General features: G+C 35.8%; 1 protein-coding gene across 3 annotated transcripts in view; it reads right to left on the bottom strand.

Annotated features, from left to right (window-relative positions):
- The window catches only part of LOC102685821 (signal transducer and activator of transcription 1), an 82,181-nt gene that overhangs the window by 49,207 nt on the left and 8,221 nt on the right, over positions 1-24,753 (bottom strand). For all 3 annotated transcript variants that reach the window (XM_015359149.2, XM_015359150.2, XM_015359151.2), the window contains exons 4-13: positions 24,503-24,598; positions 22,749-22,838; positions 22,047-22,125; positions 20,596-20,687; positions 18,972-19,123; positions 13,643-13,801; positions 3,054-3,146; positions 2,479-2,538; positions 1,847-1,876; positions 1,669-1,762 (exon numbers count right to left, since the gene is read on the bottom strand). In XM_015359149.2, the coding sequence (XP_015214635.1) occupies positions 1,669-1,762; positions 1,847-1,876; positions 2,479-2,538; positions 3,054-3,146; positions 13,643-13,801; positions 18,972-19,123; positions 20,596-20,687; positions 22,047-22,125; positions 22,749-22,838; positions 24,503-24,598 (945 nt within the window). The remainder of the gene's footprint in view (positions 1-1,668; positions 1,763-1,846; positions 1,877-2,478; positions 2,539-3,053; positions 3,147-13,642; positions 13,802-18,971; positions 19,124-20,595; positions 20,688-22,046; positions 22,126-22,748; positions 22,839-24,502; positions 24,599-24,753) is intronic.

Genomic DNA, 24,753 nt, shown 5'->3' on the forward strand with positions numbered 1-24,753 from the left:
AATGGATGACCTTGGACAAGCTGTATACTCAAAGTATAATTTCTTTAGCACATTTGTACAAGCACTTGGAATCTGTCCAAGCCATACTTTGTCAGGCATTTTGTTTTACTTCAACAGGCATAAAAACTTCCTTGCTTTTAACAGGGCGTTTCATAATTTCTAACTACGAAAATGATTTAAAATGCGACACCATTCATTCAACTAGAGCTTAAAATATCACAAGGATCACAGCAAAGAGTGTATTAAAAGACACTTGTATTTATCAACGCTTTCTTTTCCGTATACCAGATTTTATGGAACCACTTCAGAGGGGTGTTCCAGGAATCGGCACTTTAAAGAAAAAAATACACACCAGTATTCCATTTCTCCCTAAACATTGTAAGCTTCGAAGTCTTTAACTAACGTGATACCGGAGTCAACAAGCATACTTTTAGAATTTGATAAAAGTTGGTAGTCACGCACCTCGACCAGTAGGCTACAAGACAGCTCGCATGAACAGGCAGGCGAAACAGCCCTAAACAGCCCTGTTGCAGTACACGGATATAATCATACCGTTATTAAATTCTTGAGATACGCGATTCCATATTATATTCCCTTTTAATCAAATTCTAAAAGTATGCTTGTTGACTCCGGTATCACGTTAGTTAAAGACTTCGAAGCTTACAATGTTTAGGGAGAAATGGAATACTGGTGTGTATTTTTTTCTTTAAAGTACCAAGACCAGCTATATACTGTATGTTTATGTTCCAAAATTAATATCGTTTATGGCCTTCACACGCGTTACAGTATGCTCCTATTCTTTTTATGCTCAGCTACTAAGATTTCCCTTCAGTGGTAAAATTCAATATCTACAACGGGCACAGTAAAGACGTTTACAGTAAGTCTTTCTACGACAGACCAACGGACCACGAGTGCCCCTGTCGGTCAACCAATCACGCACCGCGGTATTTTGCGTCATCGCGCGTCACGATGCACGACGCCGTAGCCAATTACCTCCGGTATGTGTCTGTACCGCGCACTTTGAATGGCTGCATCTGTATTTATGAAGGTGGAAGGTTGTGAACTTTTGTCCAACTGAGCAATCTTACTTTAAACATTAAAATGTCTGTATATTTTATAAAAGATTAACATGCTGTAATACACATTTTGAAATTATTAAAAATGTAAAGAGTATACAAATTAAATTCTTAATTGGAAAAAGACTGTCCCTCAGCAGTGACCAGGATTCAAAACCGGACGTTTTCTGGTGACAGCTTAAATGCTGTACATGAGACGTTAAGCTTTATTATCTCCACCTGGCAGTTTTACAAGGTGCTTCCGGATACTATCATATTTCAATTAACGTGGTAAAATGCGGTATGATCCGCCACACCCACCATTTTGAATGGCTGGATCTGTCAAGGATCATTTTCTTCTGATGCTCAATATCTTTTATGTAACACTTTCCACATATCTACTGTATATTAAATGTCCGTGCCAGATGTTTCACAAGCCTTAGACTCTGTCTAAGTCATTTTTAATTTCTACTTAGCTTTTACAATGTTTACTTATCCTTCTATTTTAGCATAATCTGCAAATTTGATATAGTATGCTAACTAGAGCTTAATCAAAATGATCAATGTGTTCATTGGTTTTGGAAGACTGAAAAATGATGATCAAAGTTCTTACCAGATGTCTAAATTCAGCAGCCAAACTTCCATTTGTAGACTCCTCCATGTTCATGACTTTTGTATTTGTCCCCAAAATGTTAAACTTTCGGAATCTTGCAAATAAAGGGGATTGTTATTATATGCAGAAATTATAGAAATCCAATAAATAAAAAAAAAAACATTTATTTTTAGCTTACCCTTTTAATGTACTTTTCTCAGTCACATCCCTATGGGAAAAAAAAAATAAAGAAAACTTTTTATAATTTAATTATTAAATTTTATATACATTGTTAATACCTTGAACAATGGTCAAACATTGGATCCCTAAGTTCATGTTTCATCTTATAACATCAACTGGTTGTTATGCTAGGGAGGATCAGAGCTCCTAGTCCTCGGTTTCCACAGGGACCAATCCCATTCACGCAAGGAGCTTGACTCTGCCTGATGCCACCCAGAGCCAAATGGCAAGCTCTCTAAACCATAAGCCACCAATTGATGATCAATCAACCAGGTATTAAATCCCTGTTTGATACTGCCCCGGTGCTCTGCTCTCACACCAAAAGTACAGTTTTGCATATGAAATCAGCTTATTCTGTTGTCTGCATTAACCATGCCTGTTCCAGCCTGAGACTATTCCCTTGTCAGTCAGTTCCCGATTTTCTCTGTTGGCCCTTCATCTATCACTGTGGCCAGCTAACCTTTCCATTCCCTGCACCGTACCCGCAAGACTCCTTTTCTTCAGCCGGGTGCAAGCGTTTCAACACCAAGCCATGGCATAACACCTGTATAACATAATAATACTATATATCCTTGCTACTGTACCACTTACTTATCAAAAGATGCTTTGACACGAAGTTGATAATTCAATTCCTGAAGCTTAACCAGTAGCCTAGAAGAACAGAAGAAAAAGTACACATTTTAAAGAACATAGTAAATGGAGAATTGTATGTACTATATGGTCATTATAGGAGAAGAAAAAATTCTAAAAATCACATAGAGAATTCTGATGTTTACAGATTACTTTCTCAAAAAAACAAACATTAGCATAAAATTAGCAGTAGCATAAAATACCTCAATACATATTTTATTGGGGATTATACATAATTTATAATCCCAAATAAAATATTTATTGAGGCATTTTATGCTCTTTTATAACCTATTTTACACTCATACAATATTTTATTTTATAACATTCTATAACCACACCTGAAGAAGGCTTCAAAGCCGGAACATTGGGTTTTCTCACTTCTATTATCAGCATGGAATACACCTATCACTTGTTCCCATACATAACTTACGTCTGGCCAATGGCAAAATTACTGATGCTAAATTTTATTGCTTAAATATGAAACATTCAAGCATGTTACAGGAGTCCTACTACAGTATTAGCATAGGGAAACTGACCTTAATTTCACAGTAAATTGCACTCCTGTCTTCAGCACCAGTGGTCTCTGTGGGTGAGTTGGCATGCAGGGCTGTCGTTCCACTACAAAAGAACTAAAATGTACAATAGCAGAGCAATCACTGTCATTAACCATCAGCATCATAATTTTAATAAAAATCAAAATATTCTATCTGTAGGCTCTTTCACCTGCAAATTTTACAAAAAGACAATTAACAGTTTCAGTACTCTGAAATATTATGCCATAAAACTGAAACAAATACATGGAATTCTGAATACCGCCCTTGTCTAACACTACAGGAGAACAAGGAAGTCAACAGAAAAAGATTTAGTGGAACTCATCTTTTAAATTTTAAGACACTATGAAACTTGAAACCAAGAGATCAAAGTACAACACAATAGGGACAATGTTTTCCAACTCTTTAAATTGGTAAAACGATGATTCCTATTGTTTTTATGTTTATGTAACCTGTGCTTTTTTCTTCTGTTGTTCTGATTAGCTCGCCAAACTTCTCCCACCTGGCTCTTTTCTCCCTCTCTATTTTTATCTCACTGTTCTGGAGTTGTGTCCTGATCTGCTCTAATCAGAGGTTGCCATTATGTATTTTTCTTTGTAATACACTGTTGTCCGTTTGCTTACGTTTTCTCCCGCTTTGCCTTGTGAAACAACCAATTGGGGCTTAAATATGGTAAAACGCCAGTTTTAAACTTTAAAATCACTTTAATTTAAGATACAAATGATCGGTGTTCTGCAAAATTTTGCTTTTGGTCATGTATCAACCCATACCCACCCAACCTGATCTAAAATCTTTTTTAACCCACAGCTGCGAGTCAACCCTAACTAGTTGTCATGATTCTGTGGTTACACTGTTTACGTTTTGAAATGTGAGTGTGGATCGACCGTTGCACTTATTTTTGTTCATACCATTTTATTCTTACTTTTGAATATCTTACTTAGAGTATGAAAGTTTAAAGTGTAATTTAAAGCAGCAGTCAAAGCAGAAGGGTTATTATGGATCACTGGCTTAAATCTGGGACTCTGAAACAAAAATATAGCAAAGATAGTGACAGCGCATGTGCAAGTAAGATGCAGAATAAAAGTGAAAATGCGAGTGAGGTAATTTGTGAACCATACCAGCAATGCTATAATTTTAATTCCAATAGCTTGATAAATGTGATGTGCAAGGAAGCAGAAGGTGTGCTTGATGTCACATCTTTGTCTGCTTCTGGGCAGGATAAAGATGACAAAGAAAGCATTAGCAAAGCTGCGGAAAAAAATAGTGCTACTTGCAAAAATCATCATCTTGGAAACAAAAACTGCAAGATTAAAGTGAAAAGAAAGTAAAACAGTGACTACTTGAGAATGGGATTTCTTTGGACAGCTGATAAAGAAGATCCCAATCCTCACCGTGTTTTATGTTACAAATCTTTGACCGATTAAGCAATGAAGCCCTCAAAGCTTCAACGACATTTTGAATCCAAATACAGCCAATACATTGGAAAACCTCTTCAGTTCTTTGAGAACAAATGCAAAGAGTTGATACAGAATAAGAAATCATGCATTTTAATGCTTCTGATGGAGAAAACACTAACGCTACAGATGCTTACTACGTGTTGTTGCTGTTGGTAGCACGGACTGGGAAAGATCATTCAGTAGCAGAGAAATTGATAAAGCCCGCTGCCAAAATAATGGAAAATTTAATGTTGGGGGAAAAGGCAAAAAATTAGATTGACAAGGTACCCCTTTTGAATGATACCGTTCAACATCGAATAGCAGCCATGGCTTGCATCAAAGTCAGTACTTCGCGTTTCAGCTGGATGAATTTACCGATACAGTGGGCAATTCTCACCTACTGGCTTATGTTAGGTATGAGTATTTAGAAGGAGTACATGATGAATTTCTTTTTTGCCAATGTCTGTCAACCAACACAAGCGGTGAGGCCATTTTTGAATTGCTAAACAATTTCATTGTAAGTAATAAAGTTGACTGGACATGATGTGTCAGTATTAGTACTGAAAGCGCTGCACTGATGACTGGTAGGATGAAAGGCCTAACTACACGTATCAGAAAAGTTGCACCATTGGCAGTAGCAAAACATTGTTGGATTCATCGTGAACAACTGGCTGCAAAACAATATGCCAGGTGAACTTAAAACCGTTCTGGACGAGGCTGTAAAAACTGCAAACTTTATCAAAGTTATACAGCCAGCGCCTACACTGGAAGAAGAAATCGAGCGACTGTTTACTTGGCAGATGGGGTGGCCCTGGGAAAGACCACTCCTCGAAACCGCAATATAAGGAGAAATTACAGAGTTTCAGAAGACCCTCCTCGCAAGATTGAAGAAAATGGATACAGTGAGTTGTTGAAAGTTGGTCGGGATTTAATAGTTTAGGGTTTTTTTTTAATAAGTTTCCTGCAATGTTTTAAGAGAATTTGTAAATGTGGGACAGATACCTGGTGATTACGAATACAGTGACTTTTTATTTTTCTGGCTACTCTTTTTTTTTTCTTTTTATAATATAAGTTTGGATTTGTCATCGCGCCACCTGCTTAAGGGCCCTCCTCCAGAGGAGAAGGAGGACTTCCCTAACGAGCTTTCCTTTTTTTTTAAAGAAAAAAAGGGAAGCCCACACAGGGTCCGTTTGAAAAGAACCCCACAGTTGGAAGAAAGTACTGTGAACGAGACGGAGATGGATACAGTTTTGTTTAAGATTGTCTGGTTAATGTTTTTGTTTACTGTGTTTTTGTTTGTGGTACATTATTAGGAAAAAATGATGGGAAGACAATGTTTAACAATATGAAACATATGTTGTATGGGAGAGATTTTGAACGTTTTACCATTTACATAAAATATGTCCAAGCAAGACCTTAAAATAGTTACATTTAATGTTAATGGAGTACTTAATACTATAAAGAGAAGTAAACTGATATCCCAAAAGGTTCAACTTGAGTTGCTTACAGAAGTTAAAGATAAGGAGGGGAGGTTTGTATTAGTATTGGGGAAAAATGGAAGGGGAATTACTAACATGACTTAATGTATATGCTCTACCTGGTAGTGATTTTAATTTTTACTAAAAAATGGTCGATTTGGTTAATGCACAAGGGATACTGATTTGTGGAGGTGATTGGAATGTGCGTCTTAACCCCAGGCTTGATTCTACAAATACATCTTCTCAGAGATATAAGTCACTGTATAAAAAGATTAATGTACTAATGGGGGAAATGGGAATAATAGATCTTTGGAGAGATTTCTATCCAAGTGGGCGGGATTACACTCATTATTCCTTCCCTCATTCAGTATATTCAAGGATTGATTATTTTTTTATACACAAGAGAGAGAGACATAGGATTCAAGAGTGCAATATTGGTAGAATTGATTTTTCAGACCATGCTCCTATGTCATTGTCCTTACGATAAAGTAATAATTGAGGAGATACAACATGGATGAACTCAAGTCTGTTGAATGATCCACAATGTAAAGAACAGATAAAACAAGAAATAAAAATATTTTTGGAGGAGAATGATCATGGGGAAGTGGGATCAGAGATGATATGGGACACATTAAAGGTAGTTATAAGGGGGAAAATTACTGCTTTGAGCAGTCATAAGAAGAAGGTAAAGCAGTTACAATTATCTAATCTGAATATAAAGTTAAAAGAGTTTGAGAAAAAAAAAATCAAGAAAAACAGGATTCAAAAATCCTGCAAGAAATAAAGAAGCTTAGAAACAAAATAGATGTCTTATATACACAGGAAATTGAAAATATATATATATTTACTGGACAAAAATATTATGAATCAGGGTCAAAATCACAAAAGTTGTTGGCAAGAAAATAAAAAAAAACAACAGCCTGATAGTACAATATATAAAAAAGGGACCAGAACTATAATGGTGTATTATATAAATGGGAAGAAATTCAAAACACTTTTACAAATTATAACAGAAAATTATATACACAACCCCATTCAGAAAGTGAAGAAAAGATGGATACTTTTCTGGAATCTCTCAGTTTATCAACTCTTACGGAAGATCAAAAAACCTCTATAAATATATCTCTATAAAATAAATGGTTATTTATCTGATAGAAGAACGAGGGACTAGACAAGGCTGTCCTTTATCTCCATTGCTTTTTGCTCTATATATAGACCCGCCAGCCCAGTGGATACTACAAAATAACAAAATAAAACGTATTTCTAAACAAGGGAATGAGCACAAGATAGCACTGTACGCAGATTACGTTTTATTATATCTGGAGGATCCCACTTGTTCATTTCTAGAAGTAATGCAACTCTTAGATAGCTTTGGCTTGCTAGCAGGCTATAAGTAAAATTTTCAAAAAACACCAATTCTAACTTTTAATTACAACCCTCCCAATTTATTAAAAGGCAAATACCACCTTAAGTGGGACCAAAGTTCAATGAGATATTTAGGAGTCTATTTACCAAAAGATATTTCGGTATTAGCAACAATTAATTATGGACCCCTTATAACTAAAATTAAAGCAGATATATTGAAATGGAACCTAATCCCATTTATGAGTTTCAGTTCTAGAATTGAATCTGTAAAACTGAATCTACTGCCTCGATCACTCTTCTTATTTCAAGCTCCCCTTGTAAAAGACTGTGCAAAACAATTTTCAGAATGGGATAAGATGATTTCTCGGTTTATTTGGCAGGAGAGAAAACCTTGAATTAGATTCAAAACATTGCAACTTTCAAAAGATAAAGGGGGTATGGCTTTACCAAATTTGAAAGATTATTATTATGCATCTCAATTTAAACATCTCATTAATTCCTGTAATCCAGAATATCAAGCCAGATGGAAAGATATTGAATTATCCCTTGTAGATAGCCCCCCAATTCAGGCACTATTAGGTAATAGGAATTTAGACAAAATTACTGAAAAAATATTCAATCCGTGAATAAAGTTTCAATTATCCCTCGGGAGGGAGAACAGAATACCTCCTGGGTATCCCTGCCTGTCGTAAGAGGCGACTAAAAGGGTTGTGTCAGGAAGGGCATCCAACGTAAAACAATCTTGCCAAAACCATGGTTGCAAAGAACACAAAGCACATACCGGATCGGCCGGGGCCCGGGTTAACAACGTCTGCCATTAGTGCTGTGTCCCAACAGGGTACTAATGGAAATTATGCTACTGTGGGGAAAACTGTAGAGTGGGGGCTACAGAAAAGAAACAAGGTGAAGGGGCCTGGAAGGAATGTTAAGTCAATGAGATCTTGTGTGTGCAAGAAACCAAGTGGAAAGGAAACAGCTCAAGTCACCTAGGAGAGGGATACAAGATTCTATACGCTGGAAAGAGTACAAAAATGAATGGAGTGGGTGTGATAGTGTGCAAAGACCTAGCAGACAAGATAGTGAGGGTGGTTAGACACTCAGACAGGATTATCAATGTACAGGTGGCTTTTGAGAGTGGGTTATGGAATATCATCTCTGTATATGCACCACAGGTAGGAAGACCACAGGAGGAAAAGGATAGCTTTTTGGAAGATCTCGAAGAAGTGGTTAGCAGAATCCCAGGAAATGAAATGGTGGTAATTGGAGGAGACTTCAATGCACATTTAGGAGAGAAATGCCCAGATTATCCAGATGAACATGGTCAGAGAGGGCTAGGAGAGAGAAATGAAGAAGGGGGAAGGCTACTAGAAACACTCCAAGCTCTTGAATTGTTTGCAGTGAACACAGGGTTCACGAAGAATTATGAGCAAAAGGTGACATACAGGAGTGGAGGCCATGATACCCAAATAGATTACATATTAGTGAGAAGAATTGATAAAGCGAAAGTCCAAGATGCTAAAGTCCTGCCCTATGAGGCTGTTACCAGACAACACAGGCTACTGGTGATGGACATCACAATATTGAAGGAGCGAAGAATAAGGCAGAGGAAACACCCAGCACGAACAAAAGTGTGGAAACTGAGAGAAAACAAAGTAGATTTCAACAGGCTGGTGAGAGAAATGAAAAACAACACAGAGGAAACAGAGGAGCCTTCAGTTGAAGAAGAGTGGACTTAGATGAGCCACATCCTAGAAGAGGCTGCTACCAGGGTTTGTGGAAAGACAAGAGGAGGCAGACCGAGGGAAAATGAAGAGTGGTGGTAGGATATGGAAGTTCAGGAAACACTGAAGGAAGAGAAAAAAGCATACAAGGCACTGAAAGATGGCACTGGAGAATTACAAGAATATAAGAGACTAAAGAAGGTAGCAAAAAGAAGTGTAGCAAGAGCAAAGGAAAGAGCCTGGAAAGAATGGTATGAGAAACTTGAAACAAAGGAAGGAGAGGACCAAATCTACAAGATTGCTAAACATAGAGCGAGACAGAAAAAAAGATATTATCCGGGTGGCAGTACTCAAGGATGGAGAAGGCAGAGTCTTGATTAAAGAAGAACAGATCAAGCAAAGATGGTTGGAGTACTTCAAAAATCTGTTAAATGTAGAAAATGAGAGGGAGAACCTAGTGGAGGCAGACGTAGTGTGTAGACCAATCCAAGAAATTTCAGTAAAGGAAGTGACAGAAGCTATCAAAGAGATGAAAGTGGGCAAAGCAACTGGACCATCAGGAATAGCAGCAGAACACTTTAAGAACCTCGATGAAGAGGGGATTCAGTGGCTGACGAGATTGCTAAACAATATTGCAAAGGAAGAGAGAATTCCAGAAGAATGGACAAAAAGCAGTATGGTTACCATCTACAAGGAGAAAGGAGACCCAACGGAGTGTAAAAACTATAGAGGAATAAAACTTCTTGAACATGGATTGAAATTCCTGGAAAAAATTCTGGACAAGAGACTCAGGAAGATAGTCAGGATCCACAACTCACAATTTGGATTTTCAGCAGGGAAAAGCACAACAGATGCCATTTTTGTGATGAGACAGTTATAGGAGAAGACACTAGAGAAAGGGAAAAAGCTGTATGTGGCCTTTCTGGACTTGGAGAAAGCATATGACCGTGTGCCCAGAGAGGTGGTGTATTGGTGCTTGAGGAAGAAAGGAATACCAGAAAGCATGGTGAAGTTAGTTCAAGCAACCTATAGAGATGCAACTACGAAGATGATAACACAACAGGGAGAGACAAAAGAGTTTGAAATCACAGTTGGAGTACACCAAGGATCAGCACTAAGTCCTTTCCTTTTCATAAACATTATTGACACACTGACAGAGGAGGTAAGAACAGAAGTGCCTTGGGAACTCATCTTTGCTGATGATGTGGCACTGATGGCAGATTCAGAAGTAGAACTACAGGAGAAAGTGTTCAAATGGCAGAGGAGTCTGGAAAAGGGTGGACTGAAAATGAATGCAGAAAAATCTGAAATAATGGTAATGGAGAGAAGAGGAGATACTATGACCAATGTTGAGGAGACAAATGGAGGAAAACTGAAACAAGTTGATGTAGGGTGGTGGATGTGGTTGAGAAGATGCGAGAGGCGAGGTTATGGTGGTATGGACATATCATGAGGAGGGACGTTGAGGAAGTTGAGGTGGAAGGTAACAGAGGAAGAGGCAGGCCTAGAAAGAGATGGATAGATTGTGTGAGAAAAGATATGGAGGTATGTGAAGTGAGTGAGGAAGATGTGCTCGACAGAGACAAGTGGAGAAGAGCAACCAAAGCAGCTGACCCCAGGACAGTCTGGGACTAAGGCTGTGAAAAAGAAGAAGAAGAAGAAGAAGAAGAAGAAGAAGAAGAAGTAGGATAAAGTTTCAATTAAGGACATGATATGGAGTTTAAACCAAATAAATTGGATAATAGATTTAAAATTTGGATTACAAAAGGAATAACTGCATTTTGTAATACAAAGGATAAGAATCAGATACAAAGTTTTCAGTATTTAAAGGAGAAACATAATTTGGAGAATTCAGATTTTTATAAATATCTTCAAATGCGCCACTATTTTAATAAGGAGATTATAAGGGGAGATTTAGATATTGTTAATGATGGGGTAGTGAAAATAGTCACAGAAGCCTACAAATCAGAATTAGTTAAAGGTATTATATCTAGATTATTTAAAAGTTTTATGGAAAAGAAATATATAAAAGAGTATATAAAAGATAAATGGGTGAAAGAAAGTGAAGTTAGAATTTCGAATGAACAGTGGCTTAAAATTTGTGAATTTTAATGGAGATGTACTAACTAACACTTATGGAGAGAGTTTTTGTGGAAAAACATTGTTCGATTTTTCTTTCTCCGAGTCAGAAGGCGCACCATACGGAGGAAGTGTTGGAGACAGTGTGGAAACCAAGGTGATCATTGGCATATATTCTGGAACTGCCCTAAAATAAGGCTTTTCTGGAAGGAATTAAATGAGGCCCTGGAAACTATATTTGAAAGGAATGTACCCTTTACATTTGAGGCTTTATATTTTGGTAAACTAGATTTTGTTTGTTGGGGAAGTGATGAATATTTGTTTGGAATCCTTATATCAGCAGGGAAGAAAGCTATAACAAGAAAGTGGCTTCTCACAGATCTACCAACAATGAATGATTGGATTGAATTAATAAAGGAAATATATAAAAATATATATTTTCACTAAAATTCCATATGAAAAAATGATGGTCTAGATATGTTCAGTACATTAAACCTTTAAGGTCAGATTTTGTTGAGATACAAAATAACTGAAATTTAATAAGATACATTTATATAGTCTCCTCCCTTTTCATATTCATAAATGTATACATCTTCCTTCTTTTGAATGTATATAGTTTTGTTAAAAAGTTATATAACTGTACAAAAATAGGGGAACAAACAGGAATTTGTGCCTGTGATGTAAGGCTGAATAATGGTTGTTCATATGTAAAATGGTTTTGTTTTGTTCCTAAAATAAAAAAATAAAAAACTTTTAAATGGGTTTGTAAACTTACCTGCAGATGGACAACCTGCACCAGAAGATGCTCTTATTGTCCTATACTTTTCAAACAACCAGGTACTAGGCAATTTTAGTATAAATTATGTTTATCTTCTACCAGGGTTAGAGAGGTTTAATAACGATTAATATCCATGGTCTAATAGTACTTCCCACGGTATACTTAAGGAAACCATGGATATGTACCCTTTGATACAATATTTTAAGAATCCTAGAGCATGGAAGCCCTCAGATTGGAAAACTGCTGATGCAAAAAAAAGAAATTCATATTACTTTCAGGAGCAAAACTGAATGTAAACACTACAGGGGGACTGGTCTTATTTAATCAGCTACTGGTAAAACTGGTACAAAAATTGCATTTTAAGAAGATAAATCTCTTCAAAAAATACAAGTCTCAACAGTAAGTTTTCAGCTACCTCTGTAAAAGTCATGAATGAAAACTGATTTTATTCCACTCTTATGACATGTATTACAGTACATACTGTAGGACTTACTGATTTACAAAGATCTCAAGTCTCGTCTCAGTCAGGGAAGTTTTCTGGTCAGTACATCTTTGTAACCAAACCCTTTAGTAACTCCAGTCCAAATGTTTTGGCTGCTAACAATCTAACTCACTAACTGGACAGATTAAGGATCCTCTGACAATCAAAATTTAAGAGTCACACAATTTCTCACACAGTAAATGCACAATAACGCCACAAAAAAACAATATTACAGTCATCCCAACATTATGTACAAGACTACATTAGTTCTAGGCTAATGTGTAGTTAATAAAGAATACTTCCAAACCATTAACAAAAGCTGCACTGTTTTTTTTTCTGTCCCTGTTTTCCAGCACTATGTGTTACAAGAAGTCATTCAAAAAACAGTTTTCTGAAAAAAAAATAAATCAACTGACTAATCTGGAAGGAAGGTTAACATTTTAGGAAAGTAGTCGTAGTATCTACTGACATTGTTTATAAATACTAAGCTTTTACTGTGTTTAAAACGTGCTTTTTTACAAAGAGAATGTTATAAGTGAATCCTAAAACTAATTTAGCTATAATTTACATGTTGCATACTACCATTTTGTTTTTAAGAATATTTTAAATGCAGTTGACAGCAAATGTCAGTGGCTACAGATCTTAACCACCTGTGAAAATGTTATTAGAACTGCCAGTCTACAAGAAAAAGGAATGGTGAAGTTGAATTTGATCAGAGTACATAAAATTCAGAAGTTTACAAACAGGATCTACTTAGGGGACTATTCCACACCCAGCTGTAAAAGAAGGACACTGGGTCATACCTAGAATTCTTTAAGTAACAAGGAATAGAATACACAGTGTTTATAGTGAATACAGTATGGGTATCTATAAGATGTTTCCCAGACAATTCACTGAGGCTCCAACTCTAATATATTTCAAGTAATAGCATCTTGAAATTTTCTATCCACTTATCTAGTAATTTACGAAACAAGTAATATAGGGCAAGGGACTCCTAATATGAAACCATTCTTACATCTTTATGTTCTTAAAACGAGCAGCACTCACAAGCGATAAAAATGTAAAAATATATAAATTAAAATAATGTAGCCTTTTCTGCAACTTTTAATTTTGTTTTCAGAGATCCTTTATAATCATAATTGTATAATATAAATATTATTTTTGGCAATGGTGACCCAATTTTGTTTTGTACATTAATGATCAGTAAAAAATTGCACAGATGTTAGAAACTCTTACCTTATAATGAGATTACGAAATAAGTAGAGTGCTCTCTCCTCAAGGAAGTTTTTCTTCTGTGTGATGGGATCATTCTCATATGTGTATTTCTGTTCCAACTCTTCTAGTTTCTTCAGCTGCTGGCGGACCTGCTGCAAACTCTCTGCTACAGTTGTGAACCTACAATAAAGTGACAGGTTGCTTAACTGATCACCATCTTAGAAGCCTCAAGTTTGAATTCACCAGTTTGTTGCTGTCAGAGCTTGCATTCCTGACACTTTCAAATAGGACTTCATATTTAGAATCAACACAATTTTATCCAAACTGATAAAGCTAAAAATGGTGAAATACATACTAATGCAGCTACTAAGAAGCCGCGGTATTTCCTTCAAATACCTCAAAAGTAACGTGAGAGAGAGAGATGCGTTAACCGTGCAGAGCCAGGCGAATGCACATTAATGTAGGGCTTTCGGGCTCACGTGGATTTGCGCCCTACAGTACAACCTGCGGTATCGCCGTGTTCATACAGTACGAACATGTTGTGATATTTTGAAATATAAAAAATGTCAATATAATGCCAATAATATTTGCTATTTTAGTTTTTCAAAGAAATGTTTATTTGTTAAAAGAAAACTGATGGCAACAGCTGGGTTTGAACACTCGACCTCAGGGTTATAAGTCAGTCACTTAAGCTCATGTGACAACGACTGAAACAGCCATACACATATCAATGGAAAGTCTTATACTACTGTTTGTGCAACAGTACATGAATATAGTTATACCGTTATTAATTTATTTAGATACATGATTCCATATTATATTCCCTATTAATCAAATTCTAAAAGTATGCTTCTGTTTAGGGAGAAATGGAATACTGGTGTGTATTTTTTCATTAAAATACCAAAATACCAAGACCAGCAATATACAGTTTACATAATATGTTTATGTTCCTAAATTAATATCGTTAATGACCTTCAGATGTGTTATGCTGCTATTCTTTTTATGCTCAGCTACTAAAATTTCCCTTTAGTGGTAAAATTCCTTATAAATATTCAATACTAAGCAGATCTGTGCTTTTTTACCACAGCACACATTATGTTACATTATGTTCCATTATTTTCTGAAGTCTCTTAAAAAGGTAAGAAATGTAACATAATACTGTAGGTTGCACCCCTACCCGTCCTGGATAAAGTGGTTAGAAAATAGATGGACTGATGGATTTAAAACATTTAAATTTAAATGCGATATGGAAGACATTATGAATAATATTAATAATGAATGAACAAGAAGGAGTTAGCAAATGTGAATACTGTCAACAGCAGGAGTAAAAACAAGCCTTAAAATGAAATCGTATTTATATTGTATTTATATTTTTATGCATTTGGTTGGCTGTAGCCGGGTATTTTATTAATTTTATATATCACAGTATTTAAATATTCACTTTACACATTAACAATCTCATAGTGGTACTGGGGACTTATCAGACATTAAATTGAGGAAAGGAGACAAAAACGTTAACCCCTGACTGGTGATTTAGATGTTAAAAATTCAGTCAAAGTGGTATACAGTGTCACAGAGTTCAGTGCATTTGAAAATAAATGAGAGGCTGTGACTGCAGCAGCACCTGTGTCGATTTTAGTGTAAGTTGATGGGGGGTGCCAATAAGCATTACTTCAGTCTTATTGGCAAATTTTGAGTTATCCATGTTTTTATGCAGTTAGATAGAATAGACAAAGCCACATCAGTGTCAGGTTTGGTATGGATATGGATTTGAGTATCGTCAACATAGAAACGATAGTTGATGCCATGTGATCTTAAAAGCTGACCAAGTGGAGACTTGTTAATGCTGAAAAGTAGGGAACCAAGTATCGAACCCAGACCTAAATCCACCAAAAGACAAAGTGACAGTGATCAGTGAGATAAGAATTGAAAGATTTGAGTACAGTGTCAGAAATTCCAAACACAGTCTCAAGATGAGAAAGTAAGATATCATGGTTAACAACGTTAAAAGAACTGAGATCAAGAAAAATGAGAATAGAAAGAGAATCAGAATCAGAACCTATTAGACCGTTAGTGACTTTGATCATGGCAATTTCTGTGCTATGAAGTTGTCGTCAACCAGATTGGAAAGGTTTGAAAAGTTTATCCCTTTACTATTGCAACACCAAACTGGTTCAAGAATAATTTTGAACATAAACTGACGATTTATCCGTGTGTAATAAAAAGAGTGCTATTGAATTCCAAGCTAAATTTTACATGTGAATATGACACATAGACCCTTCATAACCATGTAAACCAAAAAGCTTTCAAAACAAAATAGGAATAAAGTTGAAGTGATGAAGAAATCAGGAAAACACTACTCATCCCTTTGTGTCTAGTGAACTCCATGAAGAAATACAATATGCATCATATCTCTCAGTATATATAAGCAGCCCAACATGCAAGAAACTAGTTAAGGGTGCCATGGAGTAGCCAACAGTAAAGTAACTACTTAATTATTAATTAACTTTGAAACATTTGCACTATAAGGTTCTATTAGTAGACACTAATCAAACATTAATAATATTAATTTCCCAATACAAAACTGAACTGTATGAAGGAGTGGCAAAAAATAAGCTATTACTGAACAATACTATTATATGAGATTTGTATCAGGTTTTATGGTTAGACAAGACAAAAAGTGAACCTTCTGATCTAAATAAAAAATGTTACATCTTAAATTAAGCCCAAACCATCCAGTTTTCATCACCCTAACTGTCAGATACAGTGGTGAAAGCATTATGTTATAGGAAACAGTGGAAAAAATACTGGTGAGTGCTAGAGGAAAATCTGCTTGAGTGGCCCAAGAATTTAAAATTGATATGAAAATTCACTTTTCAGCGGGACAATGAAACACAAAGTCAAAGCCACATAGAAGTAGTCTAGGAAAAAGAGCCATTTTGAAACTAAGAATGGGAGAAAAAAAAATCACAATCCTACAGTGAGGGAACTTGGGAGGGACCTATCCAAACAGTAATTGCTGCCAAAGATGCTTCCACAAAGGTATGACTCAGATGACTGAATACTTATGCAATCAAATAAATTTCACTTTATATATCTTATTTGCAGGTTGTGGTGACAATCAAACTCTTTTACATAGAATATATTCAGTATGATCATTACAGTAGTGAATAAAAAACTAATCTCAATTTCTAACTGCTTACTCCTGGTGAGGGTTAAATTGGTGACAGATTATCCTCACAGATACCCCAACCACCTAAACTGACTCCTCTCGATCCAGAGGAGCATTTCAAGGTCCTTCCAGACCACCATTCCTGTCATGAACAATAAGCTCAGCAGCCCTACAAAGAAATCTCATTTCCACCGCTTGTACCTACAATCTCATTCTATTGGTCACTACACAAAGCTCGTGACCATAGTTGAGAATGGGGACGTAGTCCAACCAGAAAACCAAAACCTTCACCTGAAGACTCAACTCCTCCTTCACCACCACGGTTAGGTACACCATCTCCATTGGTGCAGCAATTGCGCCAATCTGCTGGTCCCCTCCTGGGATTGTGACCTAGTAGTGGTGGAGGGACTTGAGAGCCCTAGAACTATGCTGTTGGGGACTTTGTGGTTCTGTGTTACCCTTGGCAAACTGATCTAAAATGAGGGGCCAGACAAAGAGCGATCCAAACTAGATTCCATGACGGTTTCTTTAAAAACACTGTATATAAAAAAATGGTCTAATTAAAACCATCTCCCACAATGGTCAATTCAATAACTTGGGTTATAATACAAATAATCACCACAAAGAAAATACTACAATTAAACTACAACTGAAGATCCCTTTTACAAGTTTTAAGAAATCATTCATAATTTTTTATGCAGAGATTTAATGCTTTTTTTGTCAGCATTAAATCATTCAATTCATGGTTATAATTATTGTAACTGTGGGAGTGGGAGGAGCTTCAGCGAGCACCAGTAAAAAGTCAGTAAAAAGTCAACACCCCTAACTGAGGGATGGAAACACCAGTGTGAAGTTATCAAGAACTGAAAATAATTAATAATAATAAAAATAATTGCTTACACTTATATAGCGTTTTACAGGTAATGGGGACTCTCCTCCACCACCACCAATGTGCAGCATCCACCTGCGCCAGAACACTCACCACACTTCAGCTATCAGTGGGGAGGAGAGCAGAGTAATGAAGCCAATTCATTCATAGATGGGGACTATAAGGAGCCCATGATTGGTAAGGGCCAATGGGAAATTTGGCCAGGATGCCGGGGTTACACCCCTACTCTTTTTGAGAAACGGCCTGGGATTTTTAATGACCACAGAGAGTCAGGACCTTATGTCTCATCTGAAGGATGGTGCCTTTTTACAGAACAAATAGTGCCCCCGTCACTATATTGGGGCATTAGGACCAACATGGACTGCAGGGTGAGCATCACGACATCCAGGCTGAGCTTACCCTATTTTCATGGGGTCCAGCCTGGAAAATAGAACCATGTACCCAATTTGTCTGGCAAGCACATGCAGCTGCAGGACTTTAAAGATTCACTGCATAACCTGGCAGTTTTACAAAATAGTGCAGATTATTTGAAAAAAATAAAATTGATTACTCGCTGCTATCTGTGCTGCCTACAGCAATACCAACTGACACCTCAGGCATTCTAGTTGGCTGCATGCGTAAATTGAAGTGAAACCATTTAAGAGCAGTGTCAGAAACTCCAAACAGTCTCAAAATGAGAAAGTAAAATATAATGGTAAACAGTGTCAAAAGCAGCACTGGGATCAAAAAGAATAAGTATAGAAAGAGATCCAGAAGCAGAAGCCATTAGAAGATAATTAGTGACTTTAACCAGGGATAACAATGTTAACAGGGATGATACAATGATACTGTAAGGAGTGTGAACATTTCATGTCTAGTGAAAGGTAGGCAAAAGCAGTAAGAGGAAGAGAGGAAATCATACCAAATTGATTAAAGTTGTTTGGGGGGTGTGGCAGCCAAGAAAGCAGTTGATTTTCCTCTAAATGTCACAATAACTAAGTAAATGAGTTTACAGTAACTGGCTATTTCAAAGTGGGAAACAGTCCTGCCTTTGAGAGTAGGAACCAAAACATGCTTGAGTACAACTGGTTAAATTAACACTGCCTCCACTGGAAGCCATTAGGTCGATACTCCAGAAACTAGCCTAATCCTTAACTGCCTGAACTGAAAAGCCAAATAGAAGAGGTTGACCTTGCAGCAGGATTAAAAAATTAAAGAACTGTTGGTATGAAAATGTTGACATTGGGTGCTAAAGCTTATTATGAAGTTGTCTATGGTCCCTCAAGTAAAAGAAAACAAAAACTTCTCACCACGTCTGAAGCTGGTCCAGACATGCATTGGGTGGACCTCCAATGCAAGCAATCTGCTGACGTCTCTTCCACTCCACTAATTCATCTGCGATGAGGGCGCATTGAATTTGTTCTGCAAGGTTCAAAGCTTCTGCTATCTTGCATACCACGTCCTACAAAGTACAGTATGTCTAAAATGTCTTTCATATCAACATTTCAGTTTAACTAACAAACAAGATGACAATTTGTAGATAATTGAAGATTATTATATTTCCCATCAACTGGTAAATTAGAGAGGTTTTCAAAAACCATTAGAAGAAAATGGTTCATGATGTCACAAATGTCTGTTTTTGAGTGTAGTATAGTGACCTACAGACTGGAGGGCAGAGTTCATTTACTTGTCATTTGATTCTGATTGTGTGCAGGCTGAACTTAAAGTATATCAGTTAAACATTTTTGCCAAGTTTATCATTGTGATTTTCATGTGACAATTTTTAATTTTGCATTTTGAGATGCAAAATAAAGTGCACTGTGATAGATAGCTGATGGACAAGCAAGTTATATATATGTATTCAACAAAAACAAACATCAAAAAAGCATTTGAAAAATGCTTGCTTACCTATTAGCTTTTATTTTTAGAGTAACTCAATTTTTATCGATTAAAGATTAAGTAGTTAGTTCAAATTTACAAATCAAAACCAGAAAACCAAAGGACATACATTATACAGTGGATATAAAAAGTCTATACACCCTTATTGAAATTGCAGGTTTTTGTGATGTAAAGCCAGAAATCTGATAAATCATGTCAGACATTTTCATATCTTTAATGTGACCTTGCAACCAACAAAATTCAAGAAAAAACAAATAGATAATTATTAGGAAAAATAATTGAAATTAAAAAACCTACAACACCCTGGTTGCATAAGTGTGCACACCCTTTTATAATGGGGGCTGTAACTGTGTTCAGAGTTAACCAATCACATTCAAAATCATATCCAAAGGTAAGTAGCATACACCTGCAATCAGTGATAGTGATTATGATTAACCCCAAATAAAAATCAGCTGTTCCTGTAGGATTTCCTTGAAACCTTCGTGGTTGCATCCTACTGGGATAGCCATGGTCCGCAAGGAGCTGACAAAACTTCTACGGGATCTTATTGTTGAAAGGTACCGATCAAGAGAGGGGTATAAAAGAAAATCAAAGGCATTGGATGTAACATGGAGGGCTGTGCACAGGAGATCCCCTGGCAATATGAAGGAACTTGAACTTTTTTGCAAGGAAGAGTGGGGAAAAAATTGCAAAGTCCAGATGTGCAAAGTTGATAGAGACTTATTCACAAAGACTTACTGCTGTAATAAATGCAAAAGGTTCTTCCAGAAAGAATTAGTCAGGGGGAGGGGGTGTGCACACTTATGCAACCAGTGTGTTGTAGGTTTTTAATTTAAATTATTTTTCCTAATAATTATCTATTTGTTTTTCTCTTGAATTTTGTTGGTTGCAAGGTCACAATCAAGATGTATCTGACATTCATCTTGATTTCTGGCTTTATGTCACAAAAACCTGCAATTTCAATAAGGGTGTGTAGACTTTTTTTATATTTACGGTATACTTTAAAATTGAAATTTCTTTCTTTTAATATCATACCTCTCTCTTCATGTTCAGTTCAATAAACATATTTCTGATCATCATTTCTTCACGCTTGATTTCAAGCTGAGTTGTTCCATTTGCATCATGATCTGAATCAAAGAATTAATATTATTTATTTTTTTTAACTGAAAAGCTATGGATATATGTACTGAACAGTTCTGTCTACGGAATACCAAGGTAACAATCTGCTGCAGACACAGAGCTACAGAACTTTGTGGCTCAACTGTCCAAAAACTCCAAATGAAACATTTGTACTGTAGTAATTTCAATATTTCAAACTAAACTACATGTGAGTAACAAATGGCTGATTGCAACCATTTTATCTGCATCAAATCTTAAGCCAAACATCATTTGAAATGCACAACTGACATTTTCTGCAGACACACAATGGAAAAACTCTTCCTTGAGTTACTCAAACTCAAGGTTTTAGGCTTTTATTTCTTCTGCTAGTTATGAAGTCGCTGTAGCTAAATTAAATGCAGAATCTCATTATTAACACCATAGGATTGTTAAGGTAGACAAATATGTAGCAAACAAAAAAAAGAACATTGTAACAATCCTTTGAATTTTAAATATTACTATTCAGATCTTAGGTCCTAGTTCATTAGTTTTGGAGATACTTGAGCGACTGAAAATAATCATAATGCCCCTTCTACTATTATACTGTTTAAGCGTCCATTGCAATATTGCGCCAAATTTGCCAAGTTAATGAAAATGTGGATTTTTTATTCTTAGTATTCTCTCCATACTGAATAGCACTGAATAGCCTTCCTATGTTGTCCACCAAATTAATGTTTTTACAGAAATTTAAAGTGAAATTCTTGTCACCATAACCTAGGCATCATGTTTCATTCCACAACTTTTATCTTTAGATAAGGTAACTGTTATGATATGTAGCTAAGGTATGATATGGATAGAAAATATTATTTTTTACACAGTAATTATTGTAACATTTTTAAGGAAATATATTTGGATATTAAAACTATACTATTTTCTAAAAAAAATATTAAAGAAAGTATTTAGGCTATAATTTATGTGCAGGGTCCAGCTAACACAAAAGAATACAGTAGTTCACTGTGAATCTTTAAAAGTAAACAGTTTTGTCATCCTGATTCCTAACTATGTGGAATTAGCCACCGTAGTAGGTATAAAAAGCAAAGGATAACACTTCACAGGCTGTAGATCCATTTATAAATTTGCAAACTGTGATAGATTAATAAAACTGACTATTAATTACTTGCATTATTAAAAGAGCACAATGTTCTCATATATAAATGTTTTATTAATGGATAGTTCCATGTTAATAACTTTATGTACACTATATAGAGTGTTGTTTTCAAACCCTAAAGTGTTAGTGAGAATGGCTGTAAAGAAGGGAAAACATTCACATCTTGAATGTTAAAAAAATAACATTGAACAAAACAAAAGGTGTTTGGGTAGTAAAATACCTCTGCTCTGCAGTGTCTTGTATTTGAAGTCATGTTCATCCTGAAGGTCCTCAAGTGACTTTATTTTCTGTTCTGTTTCCTTTAGACAAAACAAGATGCTACTTAAAAACACTATAAAATCAGATGTACATACAAAAGTTGAATTCCCCTTAAGTCAATTCACTGTTGTTTTAAGGTTTAGGGTATTTCAAAGAATATGAAGGCAAAGCACTGGTTTATAATCATAACAAATAAGAAGGCAAAATGTTAAAAAAACATTCTACAAAATATATTAATTTTTCAAAGAAGCAGTGTGGCTATAATGGGTGGGTGTTAACCTTTGCTATTTTGTTTCCACTGTGTGAGCTCCAAACTATTAGGTAAAATTTCACTTAAATTTCATACTTTTATGTTTGAACAGACAGCCAGAACACAAATGAGATATTACCAGACCTCACTCGGTGTGCTGATGAACCACATATAATTCTACTTTTTATTAAAATAAAAATATATAAAATGAATGTGCCCAGCAGCTTGAAATTTGTTATCATGAGCCTAACATTAAAATATGCAATTATATTTACTGCATCAAACTAGTTGTGGCACTTACAGTTCCTCTTGGTCCTAAATGCTTGGTCTATAAAATATCAGAAAATATTTAACCTTTTACTAATAATTCCTATGCACTATTAAATATGGATGGTACTCGACTATATTGCTTACCTGCACTCTGTTCTTTATATCCCTCACTTTGATATCTAGTTCCTTTTGTTTCTCTACCATGACGTTGTTCTGTGCGTTCCCAACATTGTCCTGACATTGGAGGGAAAAAAGAAAGGTTACATTAGGCTCTTTAGCAGACTTTTTACAGCACTTCAGAAGTGCTCCAAGTAATATCATAGACATGACAAAAAGGATAACATATTTGTATATCCTTATGTTATGACAACACACCTAACATATTTGTATTCTTAGTTTTCAATTATTTTAATTGAAAATCAGAATGCCTATTTATTCCCTCATTCTAACATTCCCAGACAAAACTGTTTTTTTTTAGCTTTTTTTGGTTAATCCTTAAAAAAAAACACTAATTCAATATGCTCCCACTAAGCCCAAATGCACTGCAGGTTATAATAGTTTTTGTAATTATTTATTGTAGAATCATGTAACGGACAGGAAAGGACAAATAACAGTAAAGAACAAGATGTGAGCACTATCCTTCAGTTCTCTCCGATAACACCAGGAAAGAAAGATCTTCACATGTACAGGAGAGAACCCCATTCACTCAAACTGATACAGCCCACTAATCCTGCTAATACCACATTAACATTACATGCCCCACTTTTAATTTTTTTTCAGAATCAACAATTAATTTTGTTGGATTAACTGTTTTTAGGTCTTTTCTTGCAGCTTTGAACCCTGCAGCAACATACAGGGGAGAATGAGGAGCGTAGGCAGACACCTCCAACTCGCATGCTTTGGGTTGCAGCAGCTTAACACCAATTGGAGGGTGTCCCTCATGGCCTGCAACTGCCACAGAGACTGCAGAATTGCAGTGCTGAGAGCCAGGAGCACCTTAGCCTTCAATCTCATCCTACCATCACCAACACTCAACTTACTGTACTCCATTACACACTAAATCCGTCCAAGTTGTCAAATGAATGCTGCATAGCCCAGGCTCAGACCCTGAATACTAATGCAAGCTGAAATCCATGATTATAGACTCTGCCCTCACCCTGCACTTGAGGTTTAAAACGGGGATTCAATCAATCAAAGTTTATTTATCAAATGCACATCAATACGGCATATACATTTGCCGGCAATAAAATGTCTTTTCTACGAACTCATCGGGGGGGGGGGGGGTTAAAAATCACAAAATTAAGGTTACAAAAAAATAAGGTTACATAATATTAGATAATGTAAAAGAAATCAAATTAAATAAACACAGACAAAATTATTCACCCAAAATTGTAAGTCTTCTAACTGATTGTTAGAGTACCATTAATCAAGATCACATTTCAAACGAACAAAGATAAAAAATAATTTCATATTAAGTTGCACCTATTACTATGATTATGCTAAGGACTTGCTTAACCTGGAGAACATTTTAAATTTGTTTGTTTTTTTAATGATGCATTATTGGAAGTTATCAATATTGGTCACATGCAGCCTTCTACCTCATACCTCATTGAAAATTAAACTACAGAAAGCAAATTCATAATTAAAATCAGGGATACGAAAACCAGGATGTCACCTTGCAGCTAATCAGTAGGATCAGGTCACAATATTATCTACGATCCCATGGGTTTTATTTGAGCCCTTCAAGCTTCCACAGGAATAAAGACCTGCAATTAATTCACACATACAGCAGGACAATGAATGTAGGACGGATGCAAGATAATAAAATATCATTTTCACGCAGAAAAATTATTATTCCTGTAAAAGCAGTCGTAAAAGAAAACCTAAATTTATATCACCTCAGTTTTTTTGGCAGCAGCTAATATTTTCTGCTCTTCTTTAAGGCAGTTGCAAATGATCATTGCCATCTGGATTGGATCTTCTTGAAAGTGAACCTGTGCAAATACAGCAAAAATATACTTGCATAATTGCAGAAATCTCCACTCTTAAATTGGATACACAATACTATTTTTTAATATTTTTAATTTTTAATAGTTGGATCTAACCCGAGAGAATTATAGAAATTATAGAAAGCTATTCATGTTTATTT

The sequence above is a fragment of the Lepisosteus oculatus genome, chromosome 12, assembly GCF_040954835.1.
Source record: "Lepisosteus oculatus isolate fLepOcu1 chromosome 12, fLepOcu1.hap2, whole genome shotgun sequence".
Taxonomy (NCBI): Eukaryota; Metazoa; Chordata; class Actinopteri; order Semionotiformes; family Lepisosteidae; genus Lepisosteus; species Lepisosteus oculatus.